This window comes from Emydura macquarii, unplaced genomic scaffold (genome assembly GCF_026122565.2).
Source record: "Emydura macquarii macquarii isolate MOO-44397 ecotype Brisbane River unplaced genomic scaffold, CSIRO-AGI_Emac_v2 contig_2734, whole genome shotgun sequence".
NCBI lineage: Eukaryota > Metazoa > Chordata > Testudines > Chelidae > Emydura > Emydura macquarii.
Genome location: NW_027132871.1, coordinates 1,197,921 through 1,217,334, shown reverse-complemented (window position 1 = coordinate 1,217,334; position 19,414 = coordinate 1,197,921). Strand labels below are relative to the sequence as shown.

General features: G+C 38.3%; 1 protein-coding gene across 5 annotated transcripts in view; it reads left to right on the top strand.

The window, feature by feature from the left end:
* Positions 1-19,414, top strand: part of REPS2 (RALBP1 associated Eps domain containing 2) — a 138,805-nt gene that overhangs the window by 75,230 nt on the left and 44,161 nt on the right. For all 5 annotated transcript variants that reach the window (XM_067566094.1, XM_067566091.1, XM_067566093.1 and 2 more), the window contains exons 10-14: positions 4,242-4,319; positions 5,440-5,509; positions 7,428-7,502; positions 11,645-11,687; positions 15,884-16,020. In XM_067566094.1, coding sequence (XP_067422195.1) covers positions 4,242-4,319; positions 5,440-5,509; positions 7,428-7,502; positions 11,645-11,687; positions 15,884-16,020 — 403 coding nt within the window. The remainder of the gene's footprint in view (positions 1-4,241; positions 4,320-5,439; positions 5,510-7,427; positions 7,503-11,644; positions 11,688-15,883; positions 16,021-19,414) is intronic.

The window sequence follows — 19,414 nt, the reverse complement described above, 5'->3', positions numbered from 1 at the left end:
TTTGAAGGTCTTAGCTTTTTGGGGTAGTGACTCGAGTGACAATTTGTGGACAGGTCTGTGCCTCAGAACTGTTAGTCCTCAGAAAATTGGCATGCATTGCTGCCATGGAAGTCCCTTCAAACTCTGCATCCAAATTAAAGAGTAATGGTACGTTCTACCAGCTCAGCCCCAGAGCTGGTGTAGGGCTGTTCTCCAATCACGTCATCCTCTGTCTTACATAGGAAAACTCCATGGTCAAAACACAGCTCTTCTCTTGTCAAATGCAACTGTGCAATCTCACCACCATGCAATAGGCAATGTTTCATATTATTGCTGAGTTTTATCCTCTTTTTGTATGGTGTGATCATCCTGTTTATCTCGTGGGACTATGTATATGTGGTCTTACAAGTGCCCTTCCTGCTCACAAGACAGCGCTGTGGGTACATCGGCTTGATTCAAAATAGCACTACTATTGATTTTTGCAAATGGTGCTTTTATTTTAGAAGTGCAGTCAGGTCTTTTACTGAAGCACAGATATCTGGTTCTACTAATATGTTCATATACTGTGAGGTTGATTAACAGTGGGGTGCCAGATTCTGCCACAGGCCAACTCTTCATTAGAACTTTTTCACTGTGTTGTAGTGTTTGAAAACTAATCAGTCCCTTGACAGTTTGACTTATTAGCATATATGTTTATTAATTTGCAGCTTAAGCAGAAGAGGTGGTGACAACACATACTTGATCATATGAGCATGTATATTACAGGCAGCGCCACTACCAGAATTTAATAAAATATTAAAAGATTCAACTGAATATCTATATTGTATCAGCTCAACGTATTTAAAATCTTCTTTTCCAGAGAGTATTTTTGTGTCTTTGCTTTTATTAATAAAGTATTATGTATGATTTTTCCTTTATAGATTTATCTAGAGAATTATAATTTTTGTGACCAAGACTCCCAACATCTCTGGTTTTGCTCATATAAGAGCTGAAACCGTGTGGCCTAAAGGAACGAGAATAGGAACTGGAGTCAAGCACTCTTGAGCTCTTTTCCTGGCCCGATGTGGCCTTGGGCAGTTCAACTTCTTGGTACTTTGGCCTCTGTGTCTATAATCTGAGGATACTACTGCTTCCCTGCACACAGGGTTGTTGAGGATTAATGTGTGTATAGCTTTTTGAAGGTGTAAAATGTCATGCAATTACTATTTTTTTTCAAAATGTATGCAATGTGTGTGTGAGGCACTGCACAGGAATGCCGAATTATGCTAAATTCCCCCTAAACTCCGGTGCTAGAACCCAGAAGATGCAGAGTAACTACTGCTGGCTTGTGCTCGCAGACGGATTGCTTTAGCTCTAGATAGGATATAAGAGGGAGTGGAGTGTCTTACTCTGAGGCAGAGGGAAGTAGAGACTGGGCCAGAGGAGGTCATGCAGGGAAAAACCTTAGGAACAGCCAAACATAAGGAGATAGTTGAGGCAGAGATGTGTGACTTTATGGTTAACTTACCCCCTTTCTGCAGTTTGTTTTATTGTAAGTTTGGACTGTATTTAATATGTACACACTTTATTCAGAGCACAGTGTGAGCTTCTACATACAGCGGGCCTATTATAATTCTAGGAGAGTGTAAGGCCTCATCCAGTCCCACTGAAGTCAATGGGTGTCTTTCCATTGATTTCAGTGAGCTTTGAATGAGCCCTTACTACAGTACTTTTTTCATCCAGGAGGCTGATAATGTGGAACTTGCTGCCTCATTGAATTACTGAGGCAAATAGCTTAGTAAGTGCCCACATGAAAAGAAAAGATTAGATTTATATGAAGGGCAATGCTTCAATTAAACTAGCTAGCATAAACATAGTGAAGGTTATCAGCCCTTATGCTTCAGGATATCAAACTAATCAGCACCTGGATTAGGAGAAGCTTCCTTTCTCACAGAGCATTGCACAATTATGAACATTATGTATAATTGTGATGCAACCAGCATCTGATGGTTGCAGCTGGAGGCAGGCTACCAGCCTAGATTGATGGTTGGTCTATTTTGATGCGCCAGTTTTCTCAGTGGGCAGGTTGCCTGCCTATCTGCATCTCCTCCAGCTGACACACTTTCATTGTCACCAAAAAAAAAAAAAAAAAAGTGCTCTAGGTCACCTAGCTTTGATTTCAGGATCCACCTCCATATCTGTGAGATTATTATTCATTTTAGAAGTATTAGCTTCACAAATTATTATACAGATGTGCAAAGCAATTTTTTCTCCTATTTTTTGCAGAATGATGATGAAGTTTGCTCCCTGCTAGTATAAATGCTGGGACATGTTTAAAATGCATTTCAGTCTTTCGGAAAGCTCAGGATTCCTCCTTTCACAGTCTTCTTAAATTTCCTGATATTAACCAGTAAAATTCGATAAGCCAATTAAGCTGATGCACAGAAAGTGACACGTATGTTTGTGGCTTTGAATGTTTATACAATAAAGGAGTCAACCTACAAGGAGTAGATTTGTTGTACAATGAAATGGCATGTTTTTAGTAATTCCTACTATTGTAGAAGCAGTAGCAGTAATACTAGGAGCAGAATAGTAGTAATAAAATATCTCTTGTCTGGTGGGGAGATAAAATCTTCCACTGGGCAATTGTTAGCGGGGTTGGAGGAAGGGTGAGGCAGAAGACTTTCAAAAGACCATACTGTAAATTAATTTCTAATTTTATTTTCAAGTTTTAAGCTTTCGAGCGTCCCTGCCTGTTACTCGCCAGACTCTGTCCCTCCCTGTAAAACATCCTGCTCCCCACAACCACCAAATAACTCCACTCTCCTAACCTATGTTGATAATAAGGTCCCACATTCAGGAGGAGTTGGGTATTGCGCTTCTCTCTCTCTCACTCCTCTGGTATCTGGTGTCAGGGTGTTCAGAGCTCCCTGGAAATGTACCAAGAAACACTTTTTTTTTCTATTAACTGATTCATTTGGGAAAAAAATGAATTTATGGATGACTAGCCATTGGGTGAGAGAGGATAGTGTCATCTGACCATATTGCTATTGATTTGACAATCAACAGGCTCAGACCCTTTCTTCCTGTCTCTGTCTCCCCTCCCCATCTGGAACCTAGAGTATTTTTGCTGACCTGAAGAGCCAGTGCTCTCTGGGCTTAGATGTACCTAATTATCCATGATTAACGAATTGTAAAATCTTTTCTCAAAACTGACCCAAAATTATTTTGACTGGAGTGTTAGGTTTTTTTCCTAATTCATGTTTTTATTTTGAAAAATAATACACTGTGTAAATATGATTCAGAAAGGAAGTAATTCATCTCTGTCTCTGGGAAGTGCCGTGATTCACATTCGTAATTTAATTTGTGGATTGGCTCTTCAAGAAATAGAGTCCGTTCATATGATCACTGGAGACTGAAAATATTTTATTACCGATGCAATCAATTATGTGTTTTCTTCCCATCTTCTTCACTTTCCATCTATCATAAATTCAGATAGTTTAAATCCATTTCAAAAGAGCATCTTTATTTGTAATTGCTGAAATACAGTACAACAGAAATGATTTCTTAGATTTAAGTATGAAAAGGGCTATGTTAGGAGATGCGTCACGTGGATAATAGGCTTTTTCAAAAGCAGAGGTTTTTAATAATCTTGAAATATCAATTAACAGTTTCCGTATGTTTTGTAAAGGAGCAATTCATTTTAGTTTTTAACATTAAGGAGTACTATCTGCCCATATTTTCTCTCTATTTGGTATTTTAAGACCCCCAGCACTTTCATTTTGGTCTTCTATGTTTTCCTCTTACAAACTTCCTTCCTTTCTGCCCCCTCTCCACCATGCACATCAGTGCATGCTTTCTTGCAGCAAACAGCTTAAAGATTTATATTGGCTTGGGAGACAAGACAGAAGATTTCTCATAAGGTCCGTGAAACTGCCAGCAATTGCTTTAAGCTCCTCCTTGAAACAGCACCTGACCCAAAGTCCACTGAAGTGCAATGGGCATTGCTTCAGGCCCCTAGCCTCTTCCTCTGTCCTTTACTATTCCTTGTCTCAGAAGGTGGGGGAAAAGCCGGGCTAGAGTCTGGGTCTCTAGTATGTAGCAGCTAGACCACTAAGGTTGGATATTTAGGCTCTTGAAACATTTGCCTCTAGTATCCCAACATTAATCTGAAATTCATTGTAGATTTTGATGATGGTGAGAACTGAAGCTATCAGACTGTTAATAAAAATAGATTTTTCTCTTTTCCTCCCAAATGTTCTTGCCTTTTTAAAAAAAATCAGCTTGAAACAGTCCGTGAAGATCCAACCAACTCAGAGCCGTTGATTCTCTTTGATGTGGCGACCTCTATTGTTGAGCCAGTTGGTGACCATTTTTTTTATTCTACCATATTACTGTGTCTATAATACTTTCTAGTGCACATAGGCAATCATGGTTACTATGGAGATTGACATTTGTCCATATTTTTTCAAAGCACTTACACAATGGGTTTGCGTGTCTCTTCCACTGAAATCACCAGGAACTGTGATTTCTGCTAAAAACCTCACAAGCTACTTCATAAAATAGATCTTTAATTCCCTAACCTTGAATTCAGTCTACATGACTGAACCCACTGTTATGGGCCTAATGGATTGAAGCTTGGTCTCATGGGCATGGCTGTTAATAACAGCATCAATAAGCATGTCAAGAATTTTGGGTTGTAGTAACGGAACCCAGTTCCTGCATTGCTCTGCCCACGGAATTCCAAGTATTGCTCTCACTGAGACCAGCAGAACAGCTCCCTTTTTGGTGACGTAACTAGGAGAGATAATAGGAGTAGCAAATGCCCACATTATGGGTTACTACTGTAATAAAAATTGTTGACCTCATTTGTCAGCCTTGGGTTGAAGTTCCTGGTTTCTGCCACAGAGGCCTGCCCCATGGACCCAGCTTTCCCCACTTCAGAAGTATTCCGTGAGAGGAAAGAGTAGGCCAGAGGTCAGTTAACTCATCCAAAAGGCTTCCTCAAGCACGAGAGGCACAGAATGTAGAGAGGTCTGGCCCCAGCTTTGACTAAAGAGGCTATTCTGCTTATGTGCTGTTTCTAGTGGATGGGAATTTTCAACTAGCATAAAGCTAATAGAGCTGGCTCCCCACTCCTAGCATAAGGAGCACATCATCAGAACTCTGATCCGCTATGAAAATTCTCAGTTGGCTTACGGTCCTTTAGGCACGGTAGCCAGTTGTTGCAAATTATAACTGTCTTGAGGCTGCTCTTTCTTAACATCAGGTCTGGAACTGAGGCAGCTTGAGAAGCAGGAGGCTATAGTTGTCTTCCTGATGGCCCTGCCCACTTCTTCTTTATCAAGTTTATTTGGTGCAGGAAAGAATATGGGCCTATATTTCTGCTAGTCCATGTGCTTAAACATTTGACTGTGGAAGTGTTTGTGCAAATTTGATACAGCAGTCTGTATAATAAGTCACTCTTTTTTCTTCTATAAGAAGACATCGGTTGAGGAGGTGCCTGATAAATCTGCCCTGACGCAAGATGCAATTAGTGATGACAATCAAGGTATGAGAGCAAAGTGTCTTGTCTTTTTCTTTCGTTACTTAGGTTTTAGATGTTAATAGCCACTTTATACAATTACCTTTGCTAACAGAATCTGTGCAAATCTAGTTTGAGTCAGTTATGCAAATCTGAAAGAAAGACATGTAACAGTAACAAAAGGGAGGACTTATTGACAGCAACAGAGCTGAAGAAAAACAAATTGATGGACAGTTATTTTCAAATTAACCCCTTATATTTGCATAGCCTTTAAAAGTCAAACACGCTTTCTAAATGTATGTTGGTCCTACTGGGCCTAATCCCATCCTTTTTCTAAGACTTCAACAAGAGTTTTGCTTGAGTAAAGAGTGCAGGATCTGGATCTTAAAGGTAATAAAATGACCAGTGATGATTTCTTTTAGGCCTGCAGATCTGCCTCATTCTCTGTAGCTTACATACTTAGGTAACACAGAAAACCTTTAGGTATGTAACGATCCCTTAAGGATGAAATTTTGCTTTATGCATATTTACAAATTGTTTTATATACGGCTATGGAAAGATACCTATTTTTCTTAGCCAAAGCACAGTTTCAGGCATAGAAGGTACACTTGATCCTATTCTTCAAGTTATTACTATATATGGGATGTCAAAAGAAAAAAGGGATTATTCCCTCAGGTTGCTGCCCGCACGGCAAGAATGCATTTTTGGGGGGCACTGAAATTGCTTAATAGTTTCGGAGGGGGGGGGAAGGGGGATTAAAACATTTTGTTTCTGCTTTTTGGTTTTAAAATGTTTCAACTCCTCTTTTTGAAATGGCATTTCATTTTGAGATTGTTTATTTTTAAAAAACCACACACACACAAAAGGGTGAAAAACATCCCAAAATGACCCAAAATGAATAGGAAAAAAAAATAATTTGGGATCAAATTAAACATGAAAATGAAAAACGGGGGGGGGGAGTGGGTTTTTTTCACTTTTTCATGTTCAGGTCAAACAAAATGTTTTGTTAAAACTGAAACAGATATTTTTTCCCCCAGAAATGTTTGATTTGGCCTCTGAACTGAAAAATTAATTATCTGCATAGCTTTACTTTTGAGAAGTCAGAATTCTGTAGCTCAGGATGTTGTAAGTGAAACAAATGCTCATGCATTTCCATAATCTCACAGTTCTGCCTTGTCAGTTAATTATATATTTAAACCTATATAATAGTGGAAATAGAGATGGGACTGAGAAAGCAGACTATATCCATATAAAGTCCATTTACTCGGGACATACTGTAGTGAAGTGAGTTTCATCCATAGTGATCCCATATAATACAATTCTCGGCAAAATGAATATAGATTTTTTTTATTTGTTTGTTTATATTTTGCTAACATCCTTGATGTAGGATGTTTCAGGTGTTGGTGGAAAAGGAAACTGTGGCCTAAACCTTCATTAGAGGAATAAGCACAGGGGACCAGGAGCTCCTGGCTCAGTCACTGTGTGCCCATCACATGGCACATCACTTAGACCCAAGTTATCAAAAGATTTTGAATACCTCCGTTTTTAGGTTTCCATCATGAGATGCTTACATCCTAACTTTTCAGAGTTACTGACTGCTGGACATGCCCAGCTCCCATTAACTGGAGTTGCAAGTGCTCAGCACCTTGGAAAATTGTGCACTTGGTCTCTCAAGTTGGGCAATCAAAAACTGAGGCACCCCAAATTTGTGGTCATTTGGCAACTTGGGCTCTCTGTGCCTCGTTTTTCTTTTTTTTTAAATAAAGTTAGTAGTGAATTCACATGGGGTGTTGTGAGAAATAATTTAGTTAACGTGAGTATATTTCTTATCAGCATATAAGTAGTATTGTTAATAGGACCCTTAATCAAAGTAGATAGCTTTAGACTGTTTTGTTCTCAAGTACATAATTAATTTAAAATAACTTTCAGTTTACTTTTAATTAAGCTCTGAAGATAAGCACCACTACCAAAACAATACCAAAGGATTTTAAACCATGTCAACACTTGTCTGCCAAAACAGGTAAGAGGAGAAAATTTTCATGTCTTTAAAAAACAATTTTTTTTTTTTTGAAAGAATTTGTTAGCTAAACTATTTTCTTACCAAAATGTGCCTAAATTTACTTTATTATTTCATTTCACTGATAACATTCCTTTCAGGCTAGTGATAATTTTTAATAATAAAATTACTTTTTAAAAATGATCCCATCGGTTAATGACCATTATTTGCAAAGTTAATCCCAATTAGGATGATTTGAACTTGTCAGAGAGGTTCACCTACTGTACCTTTCTTCTCATTTTATTTTTTAAGGGAATTAAAAAATCTTTTGTTAATTTCTTAAGCACAAAGGACATTTTGTAATATAGCATATTATAAAGTTCATCTTTTTCTTTTTTCTGTATAGTAGATTGGTAGAAGAGAATTAATAATATAACTGTTGATGGAAGCCCTTCCCAAACACAGAGTAAATATTATGTCTTGCTTGTAATGATTCTGAATGGTCCTGATTTTTACAAGAGCTGAGTACCCATAATTCTTATCAAAGACAAAGGGGATTATGGGTGCTTAGTCATTTTGAAAATTAGACCTTGTGACAGGAATTATGGTGCTATAGCACCATAGGTCAGGCTGTAACTCGCTTTCCTTTCCTGTAGCTATTGATTCAATTCTCCTCCCCACCTCTATCGTCTTAGAAAGTTTTATTTCTGGAATGGCAGGTGGCACAAATCGCTTGCTTGGTCCAGAAACTTCATACTTGTTCTATTCATTTAACCTCAGTGAGAAGTGATGCCTTTAAAATTAACCACCCAGCCTTCCTAAAAACATTCCTTGCAAAGCTCTGAGTATTTGAAAACTCCATCAGGTCTCAGAGTTTATAAACTTCAGTGGTTAACCACTTAAGTATTAGTGCAAATCTGGGCTTGCCCTTGTTAAAAATAAACAAATAAATAAAAATGGAATTTTCTGGTCCTTTTAATCATGAAGATATCCTCGATTAAGCAAACTGAACCCAAGGGCCTGTCATAGCAGTTGTGCCTTAACATTCAAGTTTATTAATGGATCCTCAACAGCTGTGTGCCTCATTTCCAACTTTTCTTTCCTGGCCCCCTCCCAAACACTTGGCAACTGCCCGATTTCCTGTCTTCAGCTCGTGTTCTTGACTGATTGCTTGGTCTCCTATATACACACTTCCCTCTAGAAAGGAGAGTTAGTGGCAGAATCTCCGTCTTTCTCTCTTTGCACTCCCCTGGGATCTCTGAATTTCCATTTAGCAGAACTCCAGCAGTACAGCTAGGAAAAACTGCCATTGTTCACACTTGTCTTAAAGCCACTGCCAATTTTAGCCCCTTTTTTTCTATGGAGAAGGAATGGATCCTGCTGTACTGCTCTTTTGGGGGCACAATTTTATACCCTGAAAAATTCAGGGGCAGAGTGATAATTCCTATTCCAAAACCCACAGAGAGAAAGGCAGCAGTAAAAACTCGCAGTGGCTTCTCTTTTGCCTCCATCTTCCTGGTGGTTGTTGCATCCCTTTCCCCTCTCTATCTCCTTTGTGTCCTGCTGCCCTTCAGTCCCTTTCCCCTTACTTGGTGACTCCCTTTGAGTCCAAAGGGACATAAATGGGATGAAATTTAAGAAGAAGAATTAGATTTAATAAATCAGGGGGAAATGATGTTATGAAATCAGTTAGATTGTGGGATAGTCCATCAAGGAAGAAGAGGTAGCTTATTAGTTTTAATTATTTAAAACTGGACCGGAGAAAATACTGGAGAATACCCTATAGGTACAACCTTGTACTGGCAAATGAATTGGGTTAGATGATGTGACAGAAGTTAAGAGGTGGAAAAGATCTGTTGTGTCACAGCACACTGGAGATAACCACAATAATGGGATAGTTTTCTTATAGTGATCATCAGTGTTTAAATATCATTATCATTAGGCTTCAGGAAAGACAGCATTTCATTGGTTCACATTTGGAAGGCTTTCTTCACAAGCATTAAGACTAGAAATTTGAAATCAATGGAAGTGTTGCACTTCAGCACCTCTGAAAATAAGGCCCCTTATTTAGGTGTTTCTACGAAATTACATTATTGAATTTGGGCGCCCACATTTACAAATTTTGGTCCTTAATAATTTCCCAATGAAAGCTTAAATTCTGCATTTGCTGCTTAGGCCAAGCAAGAAACAGCTCGGTGTGTTGCAGACTGTGCATGAATGATTCGGGATAGTCAAGAAATCCTTGTTTCTTCCTTTCTCTGTTCTACCACTTTAGCATATTAGCACCATTTACTGTATGGCTTTCAGCTTAATCTTCAGACTTTAAGGCAAAGCCACCACAAACATTAATTTTCCAAATTCCAAGTAATTAGATTACAACCCAGAGGTCCAGAATCTGCATTTGATGGTTCCAAATAAATGTATTGGGATTTCTTAGTGTCCCTTACAATTTCGTATTGAGCAGTGAACCGAAGTACTGTTGCATTTTCTGGAGATATCTGTGAAACTAATGATTGCACATATAAATAAGCTGTCTATCTTATTTAGGGGAAAAATCCCAAATAGTTAATTCAGCCTGGGGGAGAGGGGTAATCAGTGTCATGGAATCTTAATCTTGAATTTCCCAACTTTCAGCTGCTTAAAAAAAGGCCTCAACCATAACACTGCATTGATACAATTCTTTATTTAATACATGAATCACTTCAAAATAGGATTCTGTCTTCCCTCTAGGTCCTCGTGTTCACCTGAACAAAACATCATTGGAGGACTCTAATGTCAATCTTCCATATAGTTTTGTGTGATGATCTGAAGAAAACATAAATATTCTATAAATATAGTTCACCTTGAAGGCTATAAAATGAAAAGGCAAATCTTTCAAAATATATACCTATAATGTAATAGTCATCATTTTCAGTATTGTCAGAATTGGATCATCTGATTGTAGGAAGCTGTTGCTAAAATTGTATTCAGTGGGTGTTTGAAACCTAAAAAAGATTATGATTACTGCTCTTTCTTTGGTAATGGTAATTCCCTTTCCTCTCTTCCTTTAGTTGCTTGCAAGAGTTAGTTACACTGAATCTGGAATGACTCTGAGTCACTTTGTTGATGAGAATAACCTACTGAGAAATTCGTTCACAAATGGTTTTCTTACTGAGCATTAATCATTACAAATTGCATCTGCATATCCTTCACACAGAGCCTCAGTCAATAGTGTACAACCCATGTAAACAAGTTATCTTATGAGGAAAAAGTGCCTGTTTTAAATCTACATTATGTCACCTGCTATCTCATTTGTTTTACATGTCTGTAAGTCCCCTAACTGGTACATGCATACAAGAGAATAATAAAAGCCATTAAAAAGTCAATATTTGCCAACTGGTACCACAGATAGATCCTACTCTATGTATAGGAAAATCTATGGTAAGGTCAGATATTGGAATGTGGTAACTGTTGGCAAAATGCTGATTTTTCTGAAAGTAACAAGTAACACCAAAAGCCTCTCTCCAGTACTATCCCTCTGGGTTCTCTTTAGAGTTCTATTTAGTCTAACAAAAAAAAAAAAAAAAGGCGGGTGAGGGGGAGGAACACACCTCAGACTTTTAAAATTGATTACGCTGATGTAATACCACAAGAATCTCTCTTTTAGGGAAGTAGATTTGAAAGCAATCATAAGTTACATTTTCTCAAGATTACTTTTGTTTAGTGTGGAGACTAGTAGAAGGAGACATACATATCTAAGGAAAGGCTCAGAGATGGTAAATCATGCACTGCTGTATTTCTTTTCTCATAAAACAAGACCATGGGGACATTCAGTTAAGCTGACTAAAGGCAACAAATTTAAAATCAATGAAGGAAATACTTTTTAAATAACTCTGAACCTGTGGAACTTATTGCTGCAAGATGTAATTGAAGCCAAGAGTTGGATTAGTCGGTCTCAATGGAATAAAAAAAAAGGACTATAGACTTATGTGGATAATGAGAACATCCACTGTTAAAGATGGGGAATGAGGAGTGAAAACAATTAAATCCTCATTATTGTGCAGGGATGAGCGTCACTCTGACATTCTCCACTTATTTGCAAGACATTCTAACTAGCTCTGATTCTGCAGATAAAGAAGTCTCTTCTTTTAAAAACATGTTTTTAACAAGTAATCTGTTGGTTTCAGTTGCTCAGGAATCGAACACACTCAAGGCAAGACCAAGATCCAGGTATGCTTTTTGTTTCCATTACTGTCAAAGAAATATTCCCATTTGATGAAATCTTCAACTATGTACTATTTAAACATCAAACTGTTTAGTAGTGAAGGTGTTGATGTTGCATTTTATTAACCGGGCTGGAAATAGAGGCCAGCCTAATGTCATGTAGGGAGATCTGTCACCATCACATTTCAGGAACAGTCTCAAGACTTCATCTAATTGAAAGTTGCATTCTACATATGGATAACCACACTGGACAATCTAGACAATAACAATAATGGCAGCAACTGAAGTGGTTGAGTGTGTCCTGTCCTTTGAATGTGTGTAGTATCACATCTAACAGTAACCAGTTGGTGTATTGTATGGTTCATGTAGGAATGTGGATTTAAAAATGAAAGCTGCTAAGGTTGGATACTTGCAGGGAACGAAAAAGGCGACTCGTCTGAAAATATTGTGTAATAAAAAATACAGTAATTGGATTAAGCATTGTTTTTGGCTGCTCAGTACTCTGATATGTCCACATCTTGTGTTATACTTCAGGCGAGATATTTCAGCCCATCAAATTAACTACTTGAGTGTTTCATTTCTAACTCTGAGGTTATGAATGTGTAATGATGAGTCTCTTCCTCATCAGGCTTATAATTAATTGAACAACAACAACAAAGAAAAGCCCAGCAGAGAAGGAGGATAAATGAAAGAATGGGAGAAACTAAAAGAAATAAACACTTTGAAATTAAACTAACGGCTATAGAGGACAAAACTGAGTGCTTTCCTGTTCAGTGTGCGTTTCAAGGGTTGTAGATGCATCCTTTAAAGCCAGGAGTTGTCAAAGTACTAAGCAAAATTCTCTGCAGCAGATGTTGTATATTTTGCTCCTGAAGTGGTGGTACTGAAGGGAGGGGAGGAAAGGAATTTGACTGGCTTGCTACAGCAAAAGCAGTACACTGGTGCTGCAGGTAGACAGCACTTGCAGAACAGAAGTTCAATATGCTTCAGGGTTGGAAAAAAGTATTGAGAGAGGAAGAATATGAATTAATATCTAATGAGATAGTAAAGTGAGTGGTAGCAAGTGAAGCAAGGAAAAATTCACTAGGGACGGTATGCAAAAACTGGAAATGAATTAGTGGAAGACTGGGGATGCAATGTTGATGTGATGTGGTAAGGAAATTTTTACTTCTGGAGATCCGAGTTTACTTTTCATAAGAAAATGTGATTTGATAATGTTATCTCAGTCCCTGCTAGTTGTTTAGCCACATGACAGAATCACCACGTAATTAGACACAGCTAGATTTTTGGTCATGAGGTGTACATTGGAATGGAATGGGGGTAGGATGAGATGCATGACTGACAGAGTCTGTCCAGGAAGATTGCATAGCACCTGCACACTTTATGCCTAACTGAAGCCAGGGCTTTTACTCTTTCATTGTTCTTAAAATTCACTTAACTGTGTTTTAAAATCATAAAATGAGGGAAGGGGGGAAATCTTAAATTAATTTAAAAAGAAAATTACTTGATTTAAGGGATTTCAATGTAATACTTCAAAAGTATAGACTAAGTTCATTTTTAATCTCAGAACCCCTGCCTAACATGTATTGCATGACCCACAGGTCTGTGTGTGTTACCTGTTCCCCTCTGTGCCTGATCCACAGAGGATATAAGTAGAGTTGTGTGGAGGACAGAAGTTCCATTTTGCAAAGGATTTTGAGGTTTCAGAACTTGGCTTTATTTCAGTTAGGAACAAAGCCCAAAATTTTTTAAATTCTTCACAAAAGAAAATTCAAATCGCTCCTCTCCTTTTTGTATTTGTATTATATTACAACAAATGTAAAAAATTTGAAACAAAAAGTTTTTCAAAACGAAGAATTGAAATGTTTCATTTGAATAATGTTGCAACAGGATATTGACTATTTTTAACTAAAATTCCTACAAAATTGACTGCATTGCGATTTTGACAGAACTGCATGTTGTGATAGAATATAGTTCCCTTGAAGTTTATCTGACCAACTCTAGATAGGAGTTGGTTACTGCTGTTAGCAAGTGAGCCTGGGTCTTTAGTTCAATCTATAAAGATTCATGCTTTTAGCTCTGGAGGTCCCTAGTTCAATTCCTGGTGTCAGTCAATATGGTGGCCATCAAGTAGCCTTGTATTAACTCTGCAAGACCAGATGCATTTTGCCACCTAGGCACTATTTTACAGTTCCTCACAATTAATAACAAATTGTAAAGCTGACTCTTTTTTCCCCAAATATATCTCCCCTTCCGTTGTTTAATATATGCATTTGAAGTACAATATTTTAAGGGCCTAATCCAAAGCCCTCTGAAATCAATGGGAGTCTTTCCACTGACTTCAATGGATTTTGGATCAGGTTTTAAATGAGTAGGATTGGAGGATTCAAAACCCTGAGGTGAAAAATGCAGCCAAAGCAAAAGTAATATGTTGCATGTAAACTCTGAAACAAGTTTGGCTTTACCTCATATGTTTATTGATTTCATCAAAAATATAAGACTGAAATTGCCAGTGTCCAACCTGTTAACAAAGAGTTGTCTGCTAACTAATGCCAATTTGGCAAAAGCTGCTGATCCCTTTTCCCATTAGTTGGAGTTTTTTCCTGTTGTAGATTAATCTCTTTTTTGTCTTGCTTGTCATGCGTAATATATTATAGAAAATATAACACTTCATGTTGTCAGTTCTGATTTGAGTAAAGTCTGAAACGTTGCAGAAAAAACTTGTGACTACAACAGCAGAAAAATATTGGATTCCACTCAAAATAATGAAACTTGTAACAAGTGTTTAGAAAGTACATTGTATAATGTACAGGCAGTATCATGAAAGTGGATAATTGTGAACCGTAAATTCAAGTGATACATATATTACAATTATGAATAGACAGTCACATTCCAGTATAAGGCACAGTAATGTGAGTTCAAATAGCTTTGCCCCATTTTCTTGCCACTTAATTATTAGTTTAGGTCACCAAATTACCAACCAGCTAACTCATTGGTTGAATGAGGATCATGTGATTTGAACCAGCAACCTCAGCATGGAGCAGTGGTTCTCAACCTATTTACCAGTGTGGGCTGCATCCAATACTACCTGTATGGCTCTGAGGATGTTACATGGGCCACAGCTGTGTGTTTATTGGGCTGCAGGTTTAGAACCACCTGCACTGAGAGTCTCTGATACAATACATTTAGGGCAAAAAAATCCTGGCTTGCTTGCTCGGGGAGGAACAGATTTCTCCTCCTGAGCCAGTGTGGCTGATGAGTCCCAAGAGCAATATCATCCAGTGGAGGGCAGGAAGTGTTTCTAATGCTGCCTTCCCCCCGGAATTCCATTAGAGAAGGGCAGCTTTTTAATTTCTACCAGTGGTCCGTAGGAGTCCCATCAAGAGGTGCTGTGAGGGTGAGCCGAATAAGACTGTGCCCCTTTTTGGCCAGTCCTGCTCAGCTTCAGGCCCTGGAAAGCAGATGGGGTTGCAGGCACATTGCACTGACACAGACCCTCTCAGGGGGACTTTGCATTGCCAACAGCCCTGTGCCCAGGATTATGCTGGCAGAATCCATCAAAACCACAAGCTGAAAGTAGTCTCCCACTAGAGACCTTGTATTTGAAGTACTACAACTTACGATACAGTTAATGCAACATTCTGGCTGCATTTCTTTATTCTTGTGCTTCTCAGAATTCAGCCATGTTGTAGGAAATAAAAATCATAGTGAAAAGGCTTCAAAAGCAAGATAGCGCTTTTAATATACTACTAGCGGCAGCCAGAGCCCAACATGGTGAGAGTTCAAATGAAAGTTTATGGAGAAGGTGAGGAAGACAGCTGGTAAAGAGGAATTTTCACTCAGGTGTATTCAAGATAGTTGCTACAGTTCTGTTGTTGGCTAAGGTCACGTGGCACTCTGAGCTGAAGGAGTGGAGCTGAAACTATAAAACTAAAACATGGAGGCTAAAAGGCATTTTTAACACTTGTACTGGTTCTCTGTGTTGAAAAGTGACCCTCTCACCCTCTAGAGCAACAAATACCTCAATCCATGCCATCTAATATTATATCCCACCACTGCTAACTGCCTTTTCAATCCACGAGGCAATGATTTTCCACTGTAAAGCTCAATTCCAGTCAATATTTACTACATTTGTATAAATGAATGGTCTAAAAATACCAGTTGATTTTATTTTCCTTTGAGATTCTTTTATTTTTCTTTAGATCCTATTCCAGCACATCCATTGAAGATGCAGTGAAAAAGGGGGAAGAGCCCCCTACTCCCCCGCCAAGGCCACAGAAATCACATTCCAGAGCCTCCTCCTTGGACCTAAATAAAATCTTTCAGCAAAACGCACCAGGTAACATGCTTATTGCTTATCACTTAGGTACTGCTGTGATGGGTGCTTCAGAAATACATCTCTTCTAAAGAGCTAGTTATCCTAATTAAATATTTACATGTACAACTGTTAATGTTATCAATATATTTCTGCATCAGATGTTGAGAAGATTATCTTTTTATTTATATATCTATTTTAATATATTCTTCTGTTGTTCACTGTGGCCAGGATTCAGGAAAGGTTTCCTATTTGGGAAAACACGTAAGTCCCATAGAAGACAACAGGGTTTAAGCACATCTGTAAGTGTTTTTTCTAAATAGGGAGGCACTTAGGGGCATACGTAAGTGCTTTCCTGAACCAGGGTCTTAAAAATAATTTCATAGCTAACATGTTGTTACAGAACTTTTATGGTAGCACAGCATTATTTAATGTTAAACAAAAAATAAGGAGTTCAGTATTGGTGTCAGCAAGTAGCCAAATTATACAATACTGTGCATACTGTCTGATATTTTCTTCTTATAAAACTGTTCACTGATGACTAAGCTTTGAAGATAACACATTTTTGAAACATAGCGCAAGCAGTTTTTGCAATGAAAGAAAGCAACGGAAACACCTCTATTGTTTTGAAGCAAAGGTTTTCCAAAACTGATTGAGCAAGATATCCCTTGGTACAGTTTTCTGCCCGACATTACTTGTATAAGTCATTAATGTTTTTAGCTGCATTCCAAGCATAGTCTTTAAGGCTTGCATATAACAGAGGATTTTGCTTTGATTCAAGAATATCAATGTAAGACTTTCTAGGTTTTTTTAAATGAGATTGCTGGCTCCTTACGTACCACATTGTCTTTGGTTTAGCAGCTGACAAAATCAAATCCTTACTGCTAGGTTCACCATGTATTATTTTTGTTGAATACATAGCCATTGGCACACAGCGTGCACACACATGTGCACATTTATAGATATATATATATATAGTTGAGCCTTATGCATTCCTGGAAACATAATGGCACGTTTCAAGTACTGTGCAAGCAAAACTGTCACTTTAAATACATACATGAATTGGCAACATCTTTATCTCCTCTTTATGCCCTCCCTTAGGTAAGAAATATGCCCATTTTTTCTCCAAGGCTCTACATAATATGGGCCTGGAGAAAGGGTGTTCTAGGGGTGAACCGTTGTTCTGTTATGTGGAGTTTTTTGCTTCTTGGATCTGTGGGAGAGGGGGCACACCATGGAGGAGATATTCTTGCCTTTGGGCTACTTCAGGACTCTTTTGTAGTGGCCTTCATTTCCCAACTGGCCAGTTTGGGTAAGAGGCAGTGAACGAGATATTTTCCTGCTTTCTGATCACTGATAAAAAGAGCAGTTTTGTAGTCTAGGTGGTAGTGCAATGAGGAATGCTGGTGTTTCTGTTAGTGGTCTTGTCCTGAAGCGGCAGTGATCCTTGTTTGGGGAAAGCTGGAAAAGGAGCGGGCTTGAAAAATGGGAGAATGTATTGTTCATCAGGATTGGCTTCACGCCATAAAAGTCTCTGACGCTCTGCTGTTTGGGCTCTTGAAACGAGTCACAGAAGGCAGGCAGTTGATGGGCTTGGTGAATATTCTCAGTGGATACTGTGTGCTGTTCCTCTTGTGCAATTGCATGCATTGGGAATCTGCCTTCAGATTCTTCCTGTGGACTTGAATTGGGAAATGAAATACTGTGAATAACACAGACCAGCAATAGATGAAGTGTTCCTCTGAATTTTGGCAGGCTCCATAGCTTTAAAAACAGTCAGATTTAACAGTGTTTTGTCTTTGGAACTTAGAGCAGTTGCTTTCCCTATCTGCATCCAGTCATGAAGTTAGTACTATCTGAACTTTATGTAATTGGACTTACCTGTGATGGCTTAAACTTTAAATATACTGTAAGTGCATTGAGATTCTTTCATACACCCAATCAGATCCAAACTGCATGCATTTCTGGCAATTTTGCGAGAATACTCTTTATGCAGTTCTGCTGCTGCGGGGATAGAAGAAAGCTGGGATTTGGATACCTAAAATTGTTGCCACCCTGCCTTGGTAAAGATTTTGATCTGATCCACATCCTTCAGCTGGTTCCTGCTACCTCTTTCCTGATGTTGTACATCCACTTCCTATTCACTGCATGGTCTCTCTTCTCTTTCCCAACCCCAGAGACACAGTCCCCATTGTTGAGACCCCAGGTGCCTCAGTCTTTACGGCCCTGAGGCACGCAGGCCTTTATTCACAGAAGCTTGAGCATATAACCAGTACTCAATTTTCTATTCTGCATCTGATAATATTTCTAACTCAGTCAGAGGCTGCCCCGTAAAACATGACATTCCAACATATGCTTCCAACAACATAGTTGGGCACACAGTGGTAGTACTGAAAAGTTTGTAATTTTTGACCTAAGATAGATATGACTACTTCAATATCTTCTGTATTTTCTTGTATGTCTAAATATTTCTATAGGAAATGTTTTGATTGCTGCATGTACTGAGGTTAGCGATTGACAAATCTTATTTTGTTACCTAAGGCAATTGGAAAGTTCTTTAGTATCATTAGTATCCAAGGCATTATGTTGCATACCTTGCCCCAAATACAGCTCTCCCCAATAATGTGTGTTTACACCATGCTGAACTGACAAAACAAGAACCATTGTTCTGTGAGACAAACATTGTACATCGATGTTTGTCTCACATAATCAAATTCAGTGTATTTTCAGTTACGTGCCATTTTCTACCTTGCTGTGGTCTCCCTACTGGTAATAAAATTCACACTAGAAACTGCATAAATATATTGCTTAATTGTTTTCTTGATAAAGTGCTGCTGAATAACAGCCGTTTGCTCCATGCTGGAATCCTGTTATCTTCCATATTACCAAGCAGTGTTTAACAGTCAGAGCAGTATATTAAATTAGAAAGGTGGCAACTCATAAAGAATCTATTTTTTCAGAATAATAGCACCAACAACCACAAAAGCCCACTCACTCACAAAATATGTAAAATGTTACTAAATACTGTTCACATAGCACGTAGGGAATTATAGTGACAAGTGTCAGTTTCATAGTGCAGAAGGAAGTTACTGAATCTCCTTTCCTACTGCTGGGACGTATGTCAACAGTAAAACAGTATGTCAAAACAGAAATATTTTACACATCCAAAACCATACAGTGAACAAGATCTATTAAGGCAAAAATAAGTCAGTAACACTCGAGCATTCCATTTCTGTTTAAACATTAACATGTTTTCCATTCATCAACACATCATTCTAATTCAACTCTTGAAAATACTACATCAACTTATTGAACGATACTTAGATTGTAAACTGCTTGAGGCAAGGACTGGTTGTTGTTGTTGTTCTGTGTACAGAACCTAGCACAATGAGGTCCTGATCTGTGACTAGAGCTTCTA